At 48.4% G+C, this 20,284-nt stretch overlaps 3 protein-coding genes across 3 annotated transcripts; all 3 read right to left on the bottom strand.

Moving 5' to 3' along the window:
- Positions 1-1,237: 1,237 nt before the first annotated feature.
- LOC149324486 (uncharacterized) lies at positions 1,238-2,969 on the bottom strand. Its single transcript, XM_089565475.1, has one exon. It carries the CDS (start codon positions 2,904-2,906, stop codon positions 1,500-1,502), a length of 1,407 nt encoding a protein of 468 aa, XP_089421601.1. The 5' UTR covers positions 2,907-2,969; the 3' UTR covers positions 1,238-1,499.
- Positions 2,970-9,887: 6,918 nt separating this feature from the next.
- Positions 9,888-13,122, bottom strand: LOC149324485 (uncharacterized). The gene has a single exon (XM_089565515.1). It carries the CDS (start codon positions 11,553-11,555, stop codon positions 10,149-10,151), a length of 1,407 nt encoding a protein of 468 aa, XP_089421641.1. The 5' UTR covers positions 11,556-13,122; the 3' UTR covers positions 9,888-10,148.
- Positions 13,123-17,019: 3,897 nt separating this feature from the next.
- On the bottom strand, positions 17,020-19,618 carry LOC149324484 (uncharacterized). The gene has a single exon (XM_089565518.1). The coding sequence runs from the start codon at positions 19,184-19,186 to the stop codon at positions 17,783-17,785; it is 1,404 nt and encodes a 467-aa protein (XP_089421644.1). The 5' UTR covers positions 19,187-19,618; the 3' UTR covers positions 17,020-17,782.
- Positions 19,619-20,284: the final 666 nt, after the last annotated feature.

The following is a 20,284-nucleotide window of genomic DNA, read 5'->3' as shown; positions in this document are numbered from 1 at the left end:
ATTTCGACCACCTGGGGTTCTTTAACGTGCACTGTCATCGCACTGTACACGGGCCTCTAGTATTTCTCCTCCAAAGAAATTCAACCGCCGCGGCCGGGATCGAACCCGCGTCTTTCGGGTCAGCAGCCGAGCACCATAACCGCTGAGCCACCGCGGCGGCCACCTTTCCTAGAGTTGAGGTTGCGAGACACGGATATGGCACAACTTGAGGTTTGGTGGTGGTTTCGCACATCCTGGGCCCTTTACAGCCGAGCACCACTTTTGCTCTTTTCGTTCCCACAGAGGGCGAGAGAAAAAGAAGTGAAGTTCTACAGCGGGCTGCCGGTGCGTGATGATCAAGAGAAAATTTTAATCGCACCTAAAATGCGTGGTCTGCTTCCCTATCCCACTAGTCCGTTGAGCCTTACAGCCGCTCTAGACGTTGTGGCTACGAGTATGCGTGTTTCGATACTCCCAGTACGCAGTCGCAAGTGGCCAATGCGTCCGTCGTCTCGATTCTCGCTCTCCTCTGAGCTGCGCCTTTTTCTGATTAACCACCACACTACAACACTGAAGAGTTTCTGCAGAGAGTTATTTCAGATAAGCTTGGTCAATACGGTCCACTAAAGATAACCAAGCTCATTCACTGCAATAGAGCATTGCTGGCAGCAAAGGCAGTTTGTCTGCCGAAAGCAACCGGGTTGGGTATGCATCCACTTCGGTAACCGAGCCGAGCAATAACCCCTGCAAACAATAATACATGCTTTCCCTCCTAGCTTGTATGCTAGCGTGCTAGGCGGCGCAATCATATGAAACGCTACGAACTCTGGTAGCGCATGCAGTAATTCTACGTCCTCGTAAATACCTACATTGTTGATTTAGGCGACATTTGCCGGCTACAAATAATAGTTACATGGAAGGGGAGAAGATGAATCAGGGAAAGCATCAGTCTATTCTCACCCAGTATACGCACCCTGAACCTCAACAACGCATGTCGTGTGAAATGCTTTAAATAATTCGCACTAGGGGCACCTTTAACCAGCACCGTTTAAGGAGGTTCCCTGGGAGCGCCGTAATCTTGTCCGTTACAAATATTGCGATTCAGCCCACGGCGGAGAATGGCCGAGAAACTTTCAATGTCCTTCGCACAAAAAATATCCCGATTCCAGCCGAGCAGTATAGGTCCGACTTCATCAAAATACATAGACAGCGATGGTTGCTTCGCATATATGTGCAAGACACACCGAACCAAACAAACTGCAACCAAAATGAACCATTTAATATTTCATTTTTAAGAATACATGGAAGGACAAACAACCAGGAAGAACATCAAAGCAAGTGGTCAGTATGTTACACAAATTACAAAACCTGGACTCCCATGCTTCCGTCGTACAGCAAATGAATCAAACTGCTGGACTCCATCAAAAAAAAAAAACGCGTTACGGTAAATGAGAGACAGCGGTGCACTAAAGAGAACACGTTACACTCTCAGTTCACGTCAAAATAAAAGGAAAAGCGACTTATGATTCAAATTCGAGCCGGAGGTGGAGTTTGTTGTTTTCGATCAAGCCACCTTTGTTCAACTCGTCAACCGCTATCGGACTACGAGTGGCCCCTAAAAACAAAACTTCTTTACTAAACTCAGGAAGGGGGCGTTTTGGGAGTGGATAAAGTGATCTTCTTAATGAGAGTTGTTTTGTGCAGTCGCAAGGGTTGATGAAAACTAGCTTGACCTTCTTATCCATGGGCCACTTAATGAACTTGTCGAACAAGCCTTCGATTATGTATACACGAAGCCAAACTTTCAGACCGTCAAAACATAGCCTCGGAACTATCAGGTATCCATAGTGGTAGCTAGGCTGGCCATCGTTGCCTGTGAAGTATCCCAAACGGCCAGACGATTTCGAGCAGAACCCATTCCAGTCATCAATGGTCCATTCGTACGGGACGGACTTGCCGAGTACGTCGCTGCTGATCTTGAGAGACGCTACGGCCAGCAGTTCCAGGGCTTTCTCCTCGTCCTCTACCAACGGCACCTGCTTTTTAGCTGCTGACACCTCCGAAAGCGAAGATCCGGTATCTGCCAGCGTGCGGTCTTCACAAAAGGCTTTTACGAGCCTGTCCTCCAAACTCTGCACGTTCCCCTCACACCTCTCGCTGTTCACTTTCATGGTCCGCTGGATGTCAGCCAGCGCGTTCGTGACCTCTGAAGTGACTTCGCGTCGGTGTTCAGCTAATCCTGCCTCCGCTTCTGTCCTCAGCTCCGAAAACCTGTTTTCCAGGGCGGCTGTCACTGCCTCGGCTATGCTGGTGCACTGGGCCGCCACGTTCCCATTGGTCTCGGGGAGTAGACGGTCCTCGAATGAATCCATCTTCATGCGCAGGGTAGCATTTTCTTCCAATATTTTTTCCAGCGTTCCTTGGACCTCCATAACGGCGTTGGAAAAGTTATCCTCTGATGCTTGTCCGAGTGCGCGCGGCTGTTCACAGCCACACCCCAGATGCTTCGTAATGTCTCGGTGTAAGACCCTCTCGCTGCATCTGGGGCAGCTCACGACGTGGAACTGGCAGTCATTGGCGAAATGCCCTAACATGGCGGAGGCGACGTCCTCGGCGTCGCAACCATGCTCGGCATTCCAGCAGCGTACCTTTCTGCCGAGGACGCTGTCGCTGCCGAAGGTCGACCACACCACGTCTTCCTCCTGGAAGGGCTGTTTGTCCAGTGGGCACCGGTCGCGTTTTTCACCGACGCCGTCGTAACAGGACTGGCAGAGGAGGTGAAGACAGGGTAACATGGCCGCCGATGGAGGAACGAGACCGCAGACACTGCACACTCTATTTGACGGGAACGGGTTGACGAAACACGTCAGCCGCCAGTCGAGGCCGGTGCCGAAACCGAATACTGTCTTCGCGCTTCCGGGCGCCATGGCTGGAGGCAGACAGTCAAGTGTCCTCACATGCAGCGGTCTCCCCACAATCGACTGACGCTGCCGTCTGTATGCGCGACTGTTATCACGCTTTCCGCCGTCCTTATCAAAGCAGAGGAGGGGCGCAGAAACAGGAAACACCCGAGCGCGAATCTTCGTTCCCGGCAGCCAACGGATAGGCGGAATTCCAACGCGTCTGCAGTTTGTTTTCCATAAATCGAAGAAATTATACGTACCCCGTTCACCTGATAAGAAAGGCGACGTTCTTCGATAGGCCGTTTTTATCTCACTCGGGCGACTCGGGGGCCGCAACAGCTACGAAAGTAAAATTCGTTTCGTCAGCCTGTCTTAAAAACGACCACGGAATGGCTAGGGACATCTAGAACGCACTGCGAAAATCAGAAAATGGCGGGCAAATAGGAATGGGAAATGCTTCCAGGAGAAAAATATTCTTACCTAAGGCACCGCAGTGGAAGGAGGCGCTTGTGGGTGTAAACTGCGCGCACAACAGAGTAAGCCTGGCAGGCTGTTAGATCTCTGCATATCCTTTCTTTTTTTTAGTGCAAAAGCATTGTCGTCCTGCTAACATCGAAAATGCCGGTGTGTGGTGAAGCCTCTAAGGTTATTTACGTGATGCTGAAAGTTGGGAGAAATAAACGCGTCAGTGTTTGGTAGTGGCTATTCTTGTTTGAGGGGGTGGGGATCATTGATGACAATGGTAATGCTAAGGCAATTACGGCTCATGGTGTTCGTGGCAAAGGCCTTTAGGTAAACTGCACTCAGGGTGAAGGACTTCCCTCTAAAGGCCTATGGTCAAGGCCTTTTGGTAAAATGCCGTTAGGTCAAATGATTTTGACCCTGCACGGTGGCTGAGAGGTTAAAGCGCTCGTCTACCAAGCCGGAGTACTCGGGGTCGAACCCGACCGCGGCGGCCGCGTTTCGATGGAGGCGAAACGCAATAGGTGCCCGTGTGCTGTGCGATGTCAGTACACGTTAAAGATCCCCAGGTGGTCGAAATTATTCCGGAGCCCTCCACTACGGCACCTCTTTCTTTCTTTCTTCTTTCACTCCCTCCTTTATCGTTCCACTTACGGCTCGGTTCGATTGCCCACCGAGATAAGTGAGACAATTACTGCGTCATTCCCTTTCCTCAGAAACCAAAACATGCTTTTAGTTCAAATGCCTTTATGGTTAAAGCCATTTGTGTAAAGGTCTTTAGGTCTACAGATGCTTTCGCATTGACAGCACATAAGAACCTCAAGTGCCCGTCTTAACCTTTCTGTCTTGAAAGCGAGAGCTGGGAAATACAGGGAACGTTTACGAAATGCGACTACATTAAAATGGTAGTTTTGCCTGTGGACGACACTCGAATCGAATTTAAAAACGGCGTTCTGAATGGATGGATGTGTAGCATCCGCTTACTGACTTTCCCAGCTGGAGGCCTGCACGGTCCAGGCTTCGATTCAGCAGGGGGTCATCATAGTGCCATCATACTGAATTCTTCTGATCAACGCTGAAGAGTAACTTGTGCCTTGTACACACCCTTTTTTAAGCGTGAAAATACTATTTCGATGGGTAAACCCCGAGAAAGATCTTGTGATGTGATTGTGCCAAGTGAAACGAATAAACCAAAACAAGTGAAATAAATACCGGCGACTGGGATTCCAACCCGTGGTGGAGTAAACCGATCAGCTTCGCTGGCCACTGCGCGAGAGCACCAGGCTATCGGCGTGGCCGAGCACACCTCGTGTTGAACTGCAACATATCCTCGTGCTGTGCATTGTGCATCGTCGTCTTCATCAAGTAATACTACTATCAAACTAATGTTCGCGCTTTTCTTCTAACCTAATCGATAGTTTGTGCATTGATTCGCAGCAACAGGACGCTCATACCTTCAGCCACAACGGTGCACCCTAGAAAGCCACGTACACAGCTTTTCAATTTGTTTCTCCTCTTTCTTTCTATCCACTCAGCGCCACTAACTTATATCCCGGCGTCACCTTTAAGCATGCATGGAGAATATTAAACTCAGCCACGCGTTGTCGTTTATTGATGCATCGCTCGTGTATAGGTGTTTTTTGTATCTTGATACAAATGGCTCCTAAAAAGAGCCTCGCATTTGCCTTCTTTCTTTTATTTATTTATTTATTTGAAATACCTTACAGGCCCATTGGGCATTGTGTAAGGGGGGCGAAAAAAAATATAATACAGTGCATTAAAACCAGAGGACACAAAAGGGAACATATGACCATGATAAAAAAGAAATAAATCTATACAGTGCATTAATAACCTAAGGAAACAAAAGAGAAACATACAGTCATGATAAACAATATATCAACAAATTAGTGGAGAAGAAGAAACAACGCGGAAATAACAACAGTAAAAGATAAAAAGAATACGCGACACAAAATAAATCACTACAATAAAGTATAATGTGCTCACCGAACGCGGGAACAAAATAGCGCGATTAAGGCAAACACGGAGACAAGGCAGGCAAACATAAGTAAGTAAACATCCGAATGGCACGAGTGTAGCAGCAAAGCATCTTCCTAGCATCTTCGCCGTGTTAACTCGTGGCTCGCTTCGACGCGTGATAATATGCGCGGTCAAATGCGTGCATTCATTTTGTTTACTTCCAAAGGTACAGCGTCAAGGGTCCCCGTTAAGCGGAAAAGGTGGCGCCAACTTCTGTGCGTCCGGCGTTGTTGAGTCGCGAAACTCCGGATTGGTCGAAAAGGCCCGACGTCACACGTGGAGCGGTGCAATTGGAAACTGATTAAAACAGTACATCCATTGTCATTTAGTTGTCGCTACAGGAGTCAAGCTTTATTACGACGTGCAAATATATATCTAAATTAAAGACCGCTGGAAAAAAAAAATCAAAGACAGGTTCGTACGGCTTGGTGAGAGCGGGCTGTTACCGATGTATTGGCGAAGGTCGTTCCTACAAAGGACCACAGTAAAGCCATTCATTTGCAATATTGGCCCGATTGCCTCAGCTGCTTGGGATATAAGCCATCATGTCTTTCACACAACGCGGCTGCTTGCGACTAATACTAATGAGCATGTCTGATTAGAGAGGTCGTAATTAAGGGAGTAGTGACTAGCTAATAGCAAATTGCACGTCGGTGACGGGCGTTTGTAAGCCAACAACAGCCAGCCTGTCTTACCGGACAGTGGTCTGTGACGTGATCTTGAAACATCAGTAGGCCACGTGATCGGGTAATGAGCTAATGAGCTCAAGTGGTGTCCCTTACTGGACTTACTGGAAGTACTTACTATTAGAACATTTGCTAGCAGACTTACTAGAAGTCACTTACTAGAAGTAGAGTCACTTACTACAGCGTCTGACCCTTAAAGGCGTGGCTTAAGTCTATTCCAATTTCATTAAAGCACCCCCGGTATGTCCTGTACAGGATATGGCATAAGGAAGGCCGATAACATGAACCACTCTTTTCTAGAGCAATATCGCGCTTTGTCTTGCCACCACTCGCAATTTCGCCACTTCTACGAAGGAAAGATCCACGCATAGTTTTTTTTTGGTGCAGAAAAAAAAATCAATACTACCTTGTGACTGTTAGCCACTTCCTTGAGGCTCAGATGTGAGACACCATCCACAGACATGCCGTAACTTCAGGATTCACCTTGGTTGCGGGCCATCTCCACATTTCGTCTTTTCGCTCCCACATTGGGCGAGATATAAGGAAGAAAAGTTGTGCAAGGCGCTCGTGGGGCGTCACGATAATGCAGATATTTTCTTATCTAAAGTTATTAGTTGGTCCGGCTACTCCGATAGTACGTTGGATCTTGCAGCGACTCCTGACCTTGTGGCTGCCTGTAGGCGTGTCTCAATGCTTGGAGTAAAGAGTTGGAAGTGGCCAATGCATCCGTAGCCTCCATTCTCTCTCCCATCTGTGTTACGCCTTTTTCTGAGTAACCAACACACTGCACACGGCGAGACTTCCGTAGAAAGGTATTTCAGATCTGCTTAGCTCAATGTGGTCCACTATAGATAACCGAGCTCATTCACTGCGATATAACGTTGTTCGCAGCAAAGCCAGTTTGACACTGTGGATAGATGAAGTTGGATGTAGCGCTCGTCCGTCGTCTTTTTGACGTTTCTGTGTTTTCCGCGCTTTACATTCATTATGGATTGCCAACTAACCCGCGCCTACACCTTACAAACCCAGATTGACTGCCAAAAACCACCAGATGGTCTTTGCACCCACTTCTGTTATTGTGGCAAGCAATAACCCCTGCATACAAGAATGAATGTTTCCCTCATAGCTTTTATGCAAGAGAGCAAGGCGGCGAGGCAGTACGAAACGCTACTAAAGTTGGGAGCGCATACATTTATTCTATGTCCCCGCAAAGTGATGATTCAGAGGACATTTTCCATCTACATGTAATAGTTACATGGAAGAGGACGGGATGAACCATGGAATTTACCAGTCTAATCGCACTCTGTATACGCCCCCTGAACTTGGACAACAAATGGCGTGTAAGATGCTCTCAAAAAATCGCGTTAGAGACACCTTTAACCTGCACTGTTTACATAGACTCCCATGAGCGCTGGAATCCCGTCTGCTACAAATATCCGGAGACCGCGGGGAACGCGACAAGAAATTTTAACGCATATCCTTCGCAAAAAATTGGCTGTGGATTAACTCAGTTATGCCTGGATGTGCGTAGCGAGAGGTGCGGTTAATCTTATGGTTTAGCTTGGTTATCTCTGCGGTTACATCTTTATAGCGTAGCTTGGTACGCCATAATGTTTAGGTTTTGTTGTTACGTATCGTTAAGTTATCGTTACATTAAAGACTAGACATTTTTAAAGTTTTAAACTCATAGTTTTTCAGCGCAACGGCACACGGCCAAAGAAAAGAAACAGGAAAAGAAGAAAGACGAACGCAGCGCTGAGCAAACTTCCGTCAGTCTTGCAGCTTCACTTCTGAGGTGATGAAACCTTCTTTCAGCAATATTCTTAACACTAGAACAGGCATTGATATAGATAAATATCTAAAAAAAACCAACATATGTATCTGCACGAACGGACCATTCCCGAAAAGTGCGTGAATATGCTTGTCGAATAAACTTATTTAAGAACAGCTTCTTCCCTAAAACAGTACACGAGTGGAATGGTTTGCCTGCCGAAATTGTTTCCGGGACCCCCTCGTCTTTTATCCAGGATCTCAAAAATATTCTTTTTAATGGGTTTTAGCATTTCTTTTAACTCCTCATACCTGTGTTTCCATTACCATAATCCAGTGTGATTAAGGGATGCAAATAGTGATGTTTCATGCTTTTCAATTTGCTACTGAATTATATCATCTGTGCACTTATATTGTTTTTTTCTTTCCCCCCTACACTAATGCCCGCAAGGGCGCTGTAGGTATGTAAATAAATAAATACAATAAATAATCCAATCCGGGAAGCGCGCAAAACATACCGCGCGTAGCCAGTCGGTGTATAACCTTACTTGTCTGCACAGTTCGGACCTTAAGAGTTTTCAGACGCGTTTCACATGCCCCCACGACGGCGGAACAGCATCAAACAAGGCACTCACTTCTGGAGGGGGTCACACTCTTCTTAATGCAGAATCCCAGGAACCTAGCACGATACGTCGCTCTTGCAATGTTGGTCTGGAGCACATGCACATCCTGAAGAACAGACACAGAGAGGAAAGGCGAGCCCGATGTATAGGAAATGCACTTCAGTAGAGTTAGTTCTTGGGCTAGTTGGTATACTTGATTTAAACTCATAGGTTTTGAGCGCGACGGCACACGGCCAAAGAAATGAAACAGGAAGAGAAGAAACATGAACACAGCGCTTTAAAATCAAGTTTAAATCAAGTATACCAACTAGCCCAAGAACTAACTCTACTGAAGTACATTTCTTATACATCGGGCTCACCTTTCCTCTCCGTGTCTGTTCTTCAGGATGTGCATGTGCTCCAGAACAACATTGCAAGAGCGACGTATCGTGCTAGGTTCCTGGGATTCTGCATTAAGAAGAGTGTGACCCCCGCAGAAGTGAGTGCCTTGTTTGGTGCTGTTCCGCCGTCGTGGGGGCATGTGAAACGCGTCTGCAAACTCTTAAGGTCTGAACTGTGGAGACATGTAAGGTTATACACCGACTGGCTACGCGCGGTATGTTTTACGCGCTTCCCGGATTGGATTGCTGAAAGAAGGTTTCATCACCTCAGAAGTGAAGCTGCAAGACTGACGGAAGTTTGGTGAGCGCTGTGTTCATCTTTCTTCTCTTCCTGTTTCTTTTCTTTGGCCGTGTGCCGTTGCGCTGAAAAACTATGAGTTTAAATCGGGTATACCAACTAGCCCAAGAACTAACTCTACTGAAGTACATTTTTGAAGTTTAACGCATTTATTTTCAGTCTTCATCTTGTTTCTCAATTGCCACAAAGACGGCCCGATGGTCGGTGAAGTTGCAAGCAGCCGTCGCAATGGCCCCGACACAGTACTGGCGTCCGACCTGGCACGACATGGCAAACTAGACGACGAACGAACATCATATGAATCCACTCGCCAGGCTGCTTCGTACTTGCGACGCTTCTCGAGGCGTGCGGCTCGTTCCTCCTCCGTCTCCTCGGCTCGCTGCCTCCTCTTCGTTTCGTTCCGACGAAGAAGACTGGCTTCTTTCAGTTTCTCCGACTAACCTTCCTTACCTGCCGACGAATCCCACCGAGCCGCCCCTTCTATATATTCGATGCAACGCCGGCTCTTCCCCTGACGTCATGCCAGATGGCGCGGCGAGCGGAGCTGCCGGCTGCAGCGGTTGCTAGGCAACAGCTCAGCTCGCGATGTGGCCGCCGGCCACAGTAAAACAGCGAGAACAAAGCCAATGTAGCTCTCGCTACAAAAATATATCACGATTCCAGCCGCATAGTATCGGCCCGACCGCATCAAAAGGCATCGGTAGCGTTGCCTGCTTGGCACAAATGTGCAAGACACGCCAAGCCAAATAAACTGCAGACAAACAAACAGTTTAATTCTTCATAATTAAGAATGCACGCATTGAAAAGAAACAACCAGGAAGAACATCAAAGCAAGTGCTCAGTATGTTACACAAATTTCAAAATCTGGACGCTCATGCTAGCGTCGCACAGCAAATTAACAAGACTGGAATGTACCAAGAATAAACGCTCTTAGGTGAATACGAGGCAGCGGTGCACCAGAGAACACGTTACACTATATATTTTCACGTCAAAATAAATCGCAAACCGATTTATGGTTCAAACTGAAGCCGGAGGTGACATTTGTTGTTTACGATCAAGCCACGTTCCTTCAATGCGCGGATCGTTATTTTCTCGCGAGAGAACCCTAGAAATAAAACATTCTTACCAAACTTAGGAAGGGGATCTTCGGAGAGTGGAGTAAGTGGGCTTATTAATCTGTGTTCTCTTGTCGAGTCGCAAGGGTTGATGAAAACTAGCTTGACCTTCTTATCCATGGGCCACTTAATGAACTTGTCGAACAAGCCTTCGATTATGTATACACGAAGCCAAACCTTCACACCGTCAAAGCATAGCCTCGGAACTACCAGGTATCCATAGTGGTAGCTAGGCTGGCCATCGTTGCCTCTGAAGTATTCCAAACGGCCAGACGATTTCGTGCAGAATCCCTTCCAATCATCTATGGTCCATTCGTACGGGACGGACTTGCTGAGGACGTCGCTGCTGATCTTGAGAGACGCTACGGCCAGCAGTTCCAGGGCTTTCTCCTCATCCTCTACCAACGGCGCCTGCTTTTTAGCTGCTGACACCTCCGAAAGTGAAGATCCGGCATCTGACAGCGTGCGGTCTTCACAAAACGCTTTTACGACCCTGTTCTCCAAACTCTGCACGTTCCGCTCACACCTCTCGCTGTTCTCTTTGATGGTCCGCTGGATGTCAGCCAGCGCGTTCCTGACCTCTGCAGTGACTTCGCGGCGGTGTTCAGCTAAACCTGCCTCCGCTTCAGTCCTTAGCTCCGAAATCCTGTTTTCCAGTGCGGCTGTCACTGCGTCGGCTATACTGGTGCACTGGGCACCCACGTTCCCATCGGTATCGGCGCGTAGACGGTCCTCGAATGAATCCATCTTCGTGCTCAAGGCAGCATTTTGTTCCAATATTTTTTCTAGCGTTCCTTTGACTTCCATAACGGCGTTGGAAAAGTTATCCTCTGATGTTTGCTCGCGCACGCGCGGCGGTTCACAGTCACACTCCAGATGCTTCGTAATGTCTCGGTGTAAGACCCTCTCGCTGCATCTGGGGCAGCTCACGACGTGGAACTGGCAGTCATTGGCGAAGTGCCCCAACATGGCGGAGGCGACGTCCTCGGCGTCGCAACCGTGCTCGGCATTCCAGCAGCGTACCTTTCTGCCGAGGACGCTGTCCCTGCCGAAGGTTGACCACACCACGTCTTCCTCCTGGAAGGGCTCTTTGTCCAGCGGGCAGTGGTCGCGTTTTTCACCGACGCCGTCGTAACAGGACTGGCAGAGCAGGTGAAGACAGGGTAACATGGCCGCCGATGAAGGAACGAGACCGCAGACACTGCACACTCTATTTGACGGGAACGGGTTCACGAAACACGTCGGCCTCCTGTCGAGGCCGGTGCCGAAACCGAACACTGTCTGCGCGTTTGCGGGCGCCATGGCTGGAGGAAGGCAGTCAAGTGCCCTCACATGCAGCGATCTCCCCACAATCGACTGACGCTGCCGTCTGTATGCGCGACTGTTATCACATTTTCCGCTGTCCTTATCAAAGCAGAGCAGGGGCGCTGAAACAGGAAACACTGTACTGCGATCTGCGCGCGGCAGCCAACGGATAGCGGAATTCCAACGCGTCTGCAATTTGTTGTCAATAATTTGAAGCAATTATACCTACCCCGTTCACCTGATAAGAAAAGCGACGTTCTTCGATAGGTCGTTTTTACCTAACTCGGGCGACTCGGGGGCCACAAGAGCTACGAAAGTAAAATTCTGTTCGTCAGCCTTTGTTAACAACGACCACGGAATGGCTGGCGACATCTGGCTCGCACTGCGAAAAGCACAAAACGGCGCGAAAATAGGAATGGAAAATGCATTCAGGACAAAAAAACTCTTACCAAAGGCACCGCAGTGGAAGGAGGCGCTTGTGCGTGTAAACTGCGCGGCCAACGGAGTAAGCCTGGCAGGCTGTTAGATTGCTGCATAGCTTTTCTTTTTTAGTGGGAAAGCATTGTTGTCCTCCTAACATGGAAAATGCCGGTGTGTGGTGAAGCCTCTAAGGTTAGTTACGTGATGCTGAAAGTTGGGAGAAATAAACGCTTCAATGTTTGGTAATGGCTATTCTTGTTTGAGGTGGTCGGGGTCATTAATGACAATGGCAATGCTAAAGCACTTTAGGCTCATGGTGTTTGTGGCAAAGGCCTTTAGGTAAACTGCACTCAGGGTGAAGGTCTTCCCTCTAAAGGCCTATGGTCAAGGCCTTTTGGTAAAAGGCCGTTGCGGTAAAGGCCGTTAGGTCAAATGCTTTTAACCCGCCACGGTGGCTCAGAGGTTAGAGCGCTCATCTACAGGGCCGGAATACCCGGGTCCGAACCGACCGCGGCGGCCGCGCTTCGATGGAGGCGAAACGCAATAGGTGCCCGTGTGCTGTGCGATCTCAGTACACGTTAAAGATCCCCAGGCGGTCGAAATTATTCCGGAGCCCTCCACTACGGCACCTCTTTCTTTCTTTCTTCTTTCACTCCCTCCTTTATCGTTCCACTTACGGCTCGGTTCGATTGCCCACCGAGGTAAGTGAGACAATTACTGCGTCATTTCCTTTCCTCAGAAACCAAAAAATGCTTTTAGTTCAAAGGCCTTACGGTTAAAGCCATTTGTGTAAAGGTCTTTAAGTCAACACATGCTTTCGCATTCACAGCACATAAGAACCTCAAGTGCCCGTCTTAACCTTTTTGTCTTGAAAGCGAGAGCTGGGAAATACAGGGAACGTTTACGAAATGCGACTTCTTTAAATTGTAGTTATGCCTGTGCGCGACACTCGAATCGAATTTAAAAATGCCGGTCTGAATAGACGGCTGTGTAGCATTAGTTTACTGACTTTTCCAGGTGGAGGCCTGCACGGTCCAGGTTCGATTCAGCAGGGGGTCATCATAGTGCCACCATAGTGAATTCTTCTGATCAACGCTGTAGAGTAACTTGTGTCTTCTGCAGATTACCTCTTGCTCGACGGTACACACCCTTTTCAAGTGTGAAGTCACTATTCCGATGGGTAAACCCCGAGCAAGATCTTGCGGTGCGATTGTGCCCCGCGAAACGAATAAACCAAAACAAGTTAAATAAATATCGGCGACTGGGATTCGAACCCGTGGTGGCGCAAACCGATCAACTTCGCTGGCCACTGCGCAAGAGCACCAGGCTATCGGCGTAGTCGAGGACACCTCGTGTTGAACTGCAACGCATTCTCGTACTGTGCATCGCGCATCGTTTTCTTCCCCTATTGATAATACTATAAAAGTAATGTTCGCGCTTTTCTTCTGACCTAATCGATAGTTTTCGCATTGATTCGCAGCAACCCGACGCTCATACCTTCAGCCAGAACGGCGCCCCCTAGAAAGCCGCATACCCAGTTTTTCATTTTTTTTTTCTCCTCTTTCTCTCCATCCAGTTAGCGCCAGTAACTTCTATCCCGGCGTCACCATACAGCGTGCATGGAGACTACTAAACTCAGCCACGTTGTTGTTTATTGATGCATCGCTCGTGCATAGGTGTTTTTTGTATCTCGATGCAAATGGCTCCTAAAAGGAGCCTCGCCTTTTCCTTCTTTATTTTTTTGCCTAGCGTCTTCGCCTTGTTAACTCGTGGTTCCCTTCGACGCGTGATAACATGCGCGGTCGAATGCTTGCATTGATTTTGTTTACTTCCAAAGGTACAGCGTCAAGGGTCCCCGTTAAGCGGAAAAGGTGGCGTCAACTTCTGTGCGTCCGGCGTTGTGTCGCGAAACTCCGGATTGGTCGACAAGGCCCGACTTCACACGTGGAGCGGTGGAATTGGAAACTGATTAAAACAGTACATCAATTGTCATTTAGTTGTCGCTACAGGAGTCAAGCCTTATTACGACGTGCAAATATATATTTAAATATATATTTAAACATATATTTAAGCAGCCACGACACTGCTGCTACGGATCCGTACTTACAAATGACGCTTGTACAGGTGCTGCAGCTGCTTACCCTGGGTCAGCTACCGAGCCGACCCTGTTCCTGGATGGGCCGAAAATGGACGTCTGGGAGAGCGGCGCTGCAGCCTACTTTACAGAGCCGTCTGGCACTTGCCTCCCCACGGATTGGCCGCATTTTCCTTCACCGCTAAGTCTGGAAACCAGTTCACAATTCGTCGAGCAACATGGGGCCACGTCACCTGTCCGGCTACTTGAAAAGGGCGTCATTGCTGTTGACGCTGTTGGCCACGACACTGCTGCTACGGATCCGTACTTACATATGACGCTTGTACAGGTTAGTTATCTTGAAACTAAGTGTTATCGTGACAATAATGTTTGCCTTTTTGCGGTGTCGTGGCCACCTGATGTAGTGGATTATGTGAAGCATGTTCGTGCTGCTGCGTCGTACATTTGGCGCCTTTTGGTTCTTGGCGGTGACGTGGAGGTAAACCCAGGCCCTATGACTAAAGCTCAAGAAGACAAGCTTGACGCTTTGGCTTTAGCCGTTCAGCGTCTTGAGGCGAGCAACTCAAGCATTCTTGAATCGATAAATCAAGTCTTGAACCTCCACGTCACCCTTAGGAACGACCTGGAACAGTTAACTAAAAGAGTTAATGACCTGGAATGCAAAATTAAATCTCTACCCTCCAGCCAGCCTGTTGAAAATGCGGATATCTCTAAAAAAATTCAGGACAAAGTTGATGATCTGGAAAATCGCTCAAGGCGGTCGAACGCGTTGTTTTTTGGCACCGAAGATTCTGATCCCTCTGAGCCTTGGGAAGACTCGGAGCGGTATGTAAAAGAATTTTGCACAGATAAACTTGGCGTTACTGTCACTTCCGTTGCCAGAGCTCACCGCTTAGGGCGTCTTTCGGCTGACAAGAAACGACCCATTATTGCAAAATTTTATCATGAGAAAGAAGTAGAATCCGTCATTAGCCTTGGCTACAAAGTAAAGAACACCAATTTGAGCATATCACGCGACTACTCTGAGGCTGTTCGTGATAAGCGCCGTAAACTGTGGCAGTTTTCTAAGACGATAAAGAAAGAGGGGGACCGGATTCGTCTGTATTTTAATAAACTTAACGTAAACGACGACGTTTATCTCTGGGACACTACTGGCAACCGGGCTGTGCGTCTAAGTGAGCCTTCTACAAATTGACAAGATTCAAATAATTATGGTGCTTCCGATCGTGCGCTACCAATCTTGCCGGGACCGAAGTGTTTAGATAACATTTGCTTCCTATATACTAACATCAGAAGCGTTACAGCGAAAAGTGATGCCCTTTCCTCCCTTATCGACTCGTCTGGAACCTCATTAATAGCACCAACTGAAACGTGGCTTACCGATTATAACTCAGATTATGACATCCTTTCATGCGAATCAAGTTTTAATTTTTTTCGTTGCGACAGAAAGAACAGAAGAGGAGGTGGTGTGCTTATCGCGATTAAGCAAGAGCTCATATCTATACCAATTGTTGCTTCTACTTTTCTCGAGTGTGTATTCGTCTCCTTGAAATGTACTGCTACGAATATTATTGCTGGTGTGTTGTATCGCCCACCCGACAACACGGCAACACGTGGCAACACGAGTCAGATATTATTACGACGTGCAAATATATATATATAAATAAACTCCGCTGAAAAAAAAAAAACCAAAAAGGCATTCGTACGGCTTGATGAGAGCGGGCTGTTACCGATGTATTGGCAAATGTCGTTCCTACAAAGGACCACAGTAAAGCCATTCATTTGCAAAATTGGGCCGATTGCCTCTGCTGCTTGGGATACATGGCACCTTGTCTGTCACAAAACGTGGCTGCTTGCGACTAATACTAATGAGTATGTGCGATTAGAGTGGTCGTAATTGAGTAGTAACTAGCTGATAGCAAATTGCACGTCGGTGACGGGTGATTGTAAGCAAACAGTAAGCCTGTCTCACCGGACAGCGGTCTGTGACGTGATCTTGAAACATCAGTACACCACGTGATCTGGTAATAAGCTAAAGAGGTCAAGTGGAGTCCCTTACTAGACTCACTAGAAGTGCTTACTACTGGAAGGCCTGCTAGAAGACTTACTAGAAGTCTCTAACTAAAACTGGGGTCGCTTAATATTGCGTCTTACCCTTACAGACGGGCCTTAAGTCTACCCCAATTTCGTTTAAGCACCGTCCGGTATGTCCTGCATAGGATATGGCATAAGCAAGGTCGATAACATGAACCACTCTTTTCTAGAGCGATTTCGCGCTCTGTCTTGCCACCGCTCGCATTTTCGCCGCTCCTACGAGGGAAAGGTATACGTATGTCTTGTATGGTGCTGTGTAAACCAAAGGCACATTGCGTCTCTTCGCCACTTCCTAGAGTTGAGGTTGCGAGACACGGATATGGCACAACTTGAGGCTTGGTGGTGGTTTCGCACATCCTGGGCCCTTTACAGCCGAGCACCACTTTTGCTCTTTTCGCTCCCACAGAGGGCGAGAGAAAAAGAAGTGAAGTTCTACAGCGGGCTGCCGGTGCGTGATGATCAAGAGAAAATTTTAATCGCACCTAAAATGCGTGGTCTGCTTCCCTATCCCATTAGTCTGTTGAGCCTTACAGCCGCTCTTGACGTTGTGGACGCGTGTTTCGATGCTCCCAGTACGCAGTCGCAAGTGGCCAATCCATCCGTCGTCTCGATTCTCGGTCTCCTCTGTGCCGCGCCTTTTTCTGATTAACCACCACACTACAACACTGAAGAGTTTCCGCAGAGAGTTATTTCAGATAAGCTTGGTCAAGAGGGTCCACTAAAGATAACCAAGCTCATTCACTGCAATAGAGCATTGCTGGCAGCAAAGGCAGTTTGTCTGCCGAAATTAACCGGGTTGGGTATGCATCCACTTCGGTAACCGAGCCAAGCAATAACCCCTGCAAACAATAATACATGCTTTCCCTCCTAGCTTGTACGCTAGCGTGCTAGGCGGCGCAATCATATGAAACGTTACGAACTCTGGTAGCGCATGCAGTAATTCTACGTCCTCGTGAATACCTACATTGTTGATTTAGGCGACATTTGCCGGCTACAAATAATAGTTACATGGAAGGGGAGAAGATGAATCAGGGAATGCATCAGTCTATTCTCACCCAGTATACGCACCCTGAACCTCAACAACGCATGCCATGTGAAATGCTTTAAATAATTCGCACTAGGGGCACCTTTAACCAGCACCGTTTAAGGAGGTTCCCTGGGAGCGCCGTAATCTTGTCCGTTACAAATATTGCGATTCAGCCCACGGCGGGGAATGGCCAAGAAATTTTCAATGCCCTTCGCACAAAAAGTATCACGATTCCAGCCGAGCAGTATAGGTCCGACTTCATCAAAATACATAGACAGCGATGGCTGCTTCGCATATATGTGCAAGGCGCACCGAACCAAACAAACTGCAACCAAAATGAACCATAATGTTTCATTTTTGAGAATGCATGGAAAAAAAAAACAAACCAGCAAAAACACCAAAGCAAGTGGTCAGTATGTTACACAAATTGCAAAACCTGGACTCCCATGCTTCCGTCGTATAGCAAATGAATCAAACTGCTGGACTCCTTCAAGAAAAAACGCGTTACGGTAAATGCGAGGCAGCGGTGCACTAAAAAGAACACGTTACACTCTCAGCTAACGTCAAAACAAAAGGAAAAGCGACTTATCATTCAAATTCGAGCCGGAGGTGGAGTTTGTTGTTTTCGATCAAGCCACCTTTGTTCAACTCGTCAACATTTATCGTATGGCGAGTGGCCCCTACAAACAAAACTTCTTTACTAAACTCAGGAAGGGGACGTTTAGCGAGTGGATAAATTGAGCTTCTTAATGCTAGTTGTTTTCTGCAGTCGCAAGGGTTGATGAAAACTAGCTTAACCTTCTTGTCCATGGGCCACTTAATGAACTTGTCGAACAATCCTTCGATTATGTATACACGAAGCCAAACAGACACACCGTTATAGCATAGCCTCGGAACTACCAGGTATCCATAGGGGTAGCTAGGCTGGCCATCGTTGCCTGTGAAGAATTCCGAATGCGGAGACGATTTCGCGCAGAATCCCTTCCAATCATCTATGGTCAATTCGTACGGGACGGACTTGCTGAGGACGTCGCTGCTGATATTGAGAGACGCTACGGCCAGCAGTTCCAGAGCTTTCCCCTCGTCCTCTATCAACAGCGCCTGCTTTTTAGCTGCTGACACCGCCGAAAGTGAAGATCCGGTATCTGGCAGTGCGCGGTCTTCACAAAACGCTTTTACGACACTGTTCTCCAAACTCTGCACGTTCCGCTCACACCTCTCGCTGTTCTCTTTCATGGTCCACTGGATGTCAGCCAGCGCGTTTCTGACCTCAGCACTGACTTCTCGGCGGTGTTCAGCTAATCCTTCCTCCGCTCGTGTCCCCAGCTCCGAAATCCTGTTTTCCAGGGCGGCCGTCACTGCGTCGGCTATACTGGTGCACTGGGCCGCCACGTTCCCATTGGTCTCGGGGAGTAGACGGTCCTCAAATGAATCCATCTTCATGCGCAGGGCAGCATTTTGTTCCAATATTTTTTCTAGCGTTCCTCTAACTTCCATAACGGCGTTGGAAAAGTTATCCTCTGGTGCTTGCTCGCGTACGCGCGGCGGTTCACAGTCACACTCCAGATGCTTCGTAATGTCTCGGTGCAGGACTCTCTCGCTGCATCTGGGGCAGCTCACGACGTGGAACTGGCAGTCATTAGCGAAGTGCCCCAACATGGCGGAGGCGACGTCCTCGGCGTCGCAACCGTGCTCGGCATTCCAGCAGCGTACCTTTCTGCCTAGGACACTGTCCCTGCCGAAGGTCGACCACACCACGTCTTCCTCCTGGAAGGGCTCTTTGTCCAGCGGGCAGTGGTCGCGCTTGACACCGACGCCGTCGTAGCAGGTCTGGCAGAGGAGGTGAAGACAGGGTAACATGGCCGCCGATGAAGGAACGAGACCGCAGACACTACACACTCTATTTGACGGGAACGGGTTCACGAAACACGTCGGCCGCCTGTCGAGGTCGGTGCCGAAACCGAACACTGTCTGCGCGCTTGCGGGTGCCATGGCTGGAGGAAGGCAGTCAAGTGCCCTCACATGCAGCGATCTCGCCCACAGTCGACTGATGCTGCAGTCTGCGTGCGCGGCTGTTATCACATTTTCCGCCGTCGTTATCAAAACAGAGCAGGGGCGCAGAAACAGGAAACACCCGACCGCGAATCTTTGCGCGCGGCAGCCAGCGGATAGGCGGAATTCCAACGCGTCTGCTGTTACAAGACGCTCTTGTAGATGGCGCCAGCTGTACCGGCAACGCACCCTCCGCTTCCTCCGCTGTCGGAGAAGCAGCCAGCCACTCCCGCAGGCGATGCGCCCAGCCGCCGAGCGCACGGGCCCGACGGCCGCCGTCCTCCTCACCCTCTTATATACAAGTGGCAGACGACTCGGATTCCACGGCGTCCCCACTTGAACAGCTACGCAGCAGACCCAGCCATGTATTCCTCCTAATCAGACCTATGTAGCCCAGACTGTAATAAACTTTCAATATACCCCATCTAAAAGAAGTCCTCAGTTAATTGAGTCATCGTAGATTAGACAGGCTGATTCAGACCTATGTAGCCCAGACTGTAATAAACTTTCAATATACCCCATCTAAAAGAAGTCCTCAGTTAATTGAGTCATCGTAGATTAGACAGGCACGAAACATCTGCAATCTGTTGTCAATAATTCGAAGAAATTATACCTACCCCGTTTACCTGATAAGAACGGCGACGTTCTTCGGTAGGTCGTTTTTACTTCACTCGGGCGACTCGGGGGCCACAAGAGCTACGAAAGTAAAATTCTTTTCGTCAGCCTGTCTTAAAAACGACCACGGAATGGCTAGCGACATCTGGTACGCACGGTGAAAATCGCAAAATGGCGCGAAAATAGGAATGGAAAATGCATTCAGGAGAAAAATACTCTTACCTAAGGCACCGCGGTGGAAGGAGGCGCTTGAGGGTGTATACTGCGTGGACAACGGAGTAAGGCTGGCAGGCTGTTAGATTTCTGCATATCTTTTCTTTTTTTAGTGGGAAAGCATTATCATCCTCCTAACCTGGGAAATGCCGGTGGTGGTGAAGCCTCTAAGGTTACCTACGTGATGCGGAAAGTGGGGAGAAATAAGCA

The sequence above is a fragment of the Amblyomma mixtum genome, unplaced genomic scaffold (genome assembly GCF_055824585.1).
Source record: "Amblyomma mixtum isolate Tamu unplaced genomic scaffold, ASM5582458v1 scaffold_29, whole genome shotgun sequence".
NCBI classification, from domain to species: Eukaryota; Metazoa; Arthropoda; class Arachnida; order Ixodida; family Ixodidae; genus Amblyomma; species Amblyomma mixtum.
This window is presented reverse-complemented; position numbering and strand designations above follow the sequence as displayed.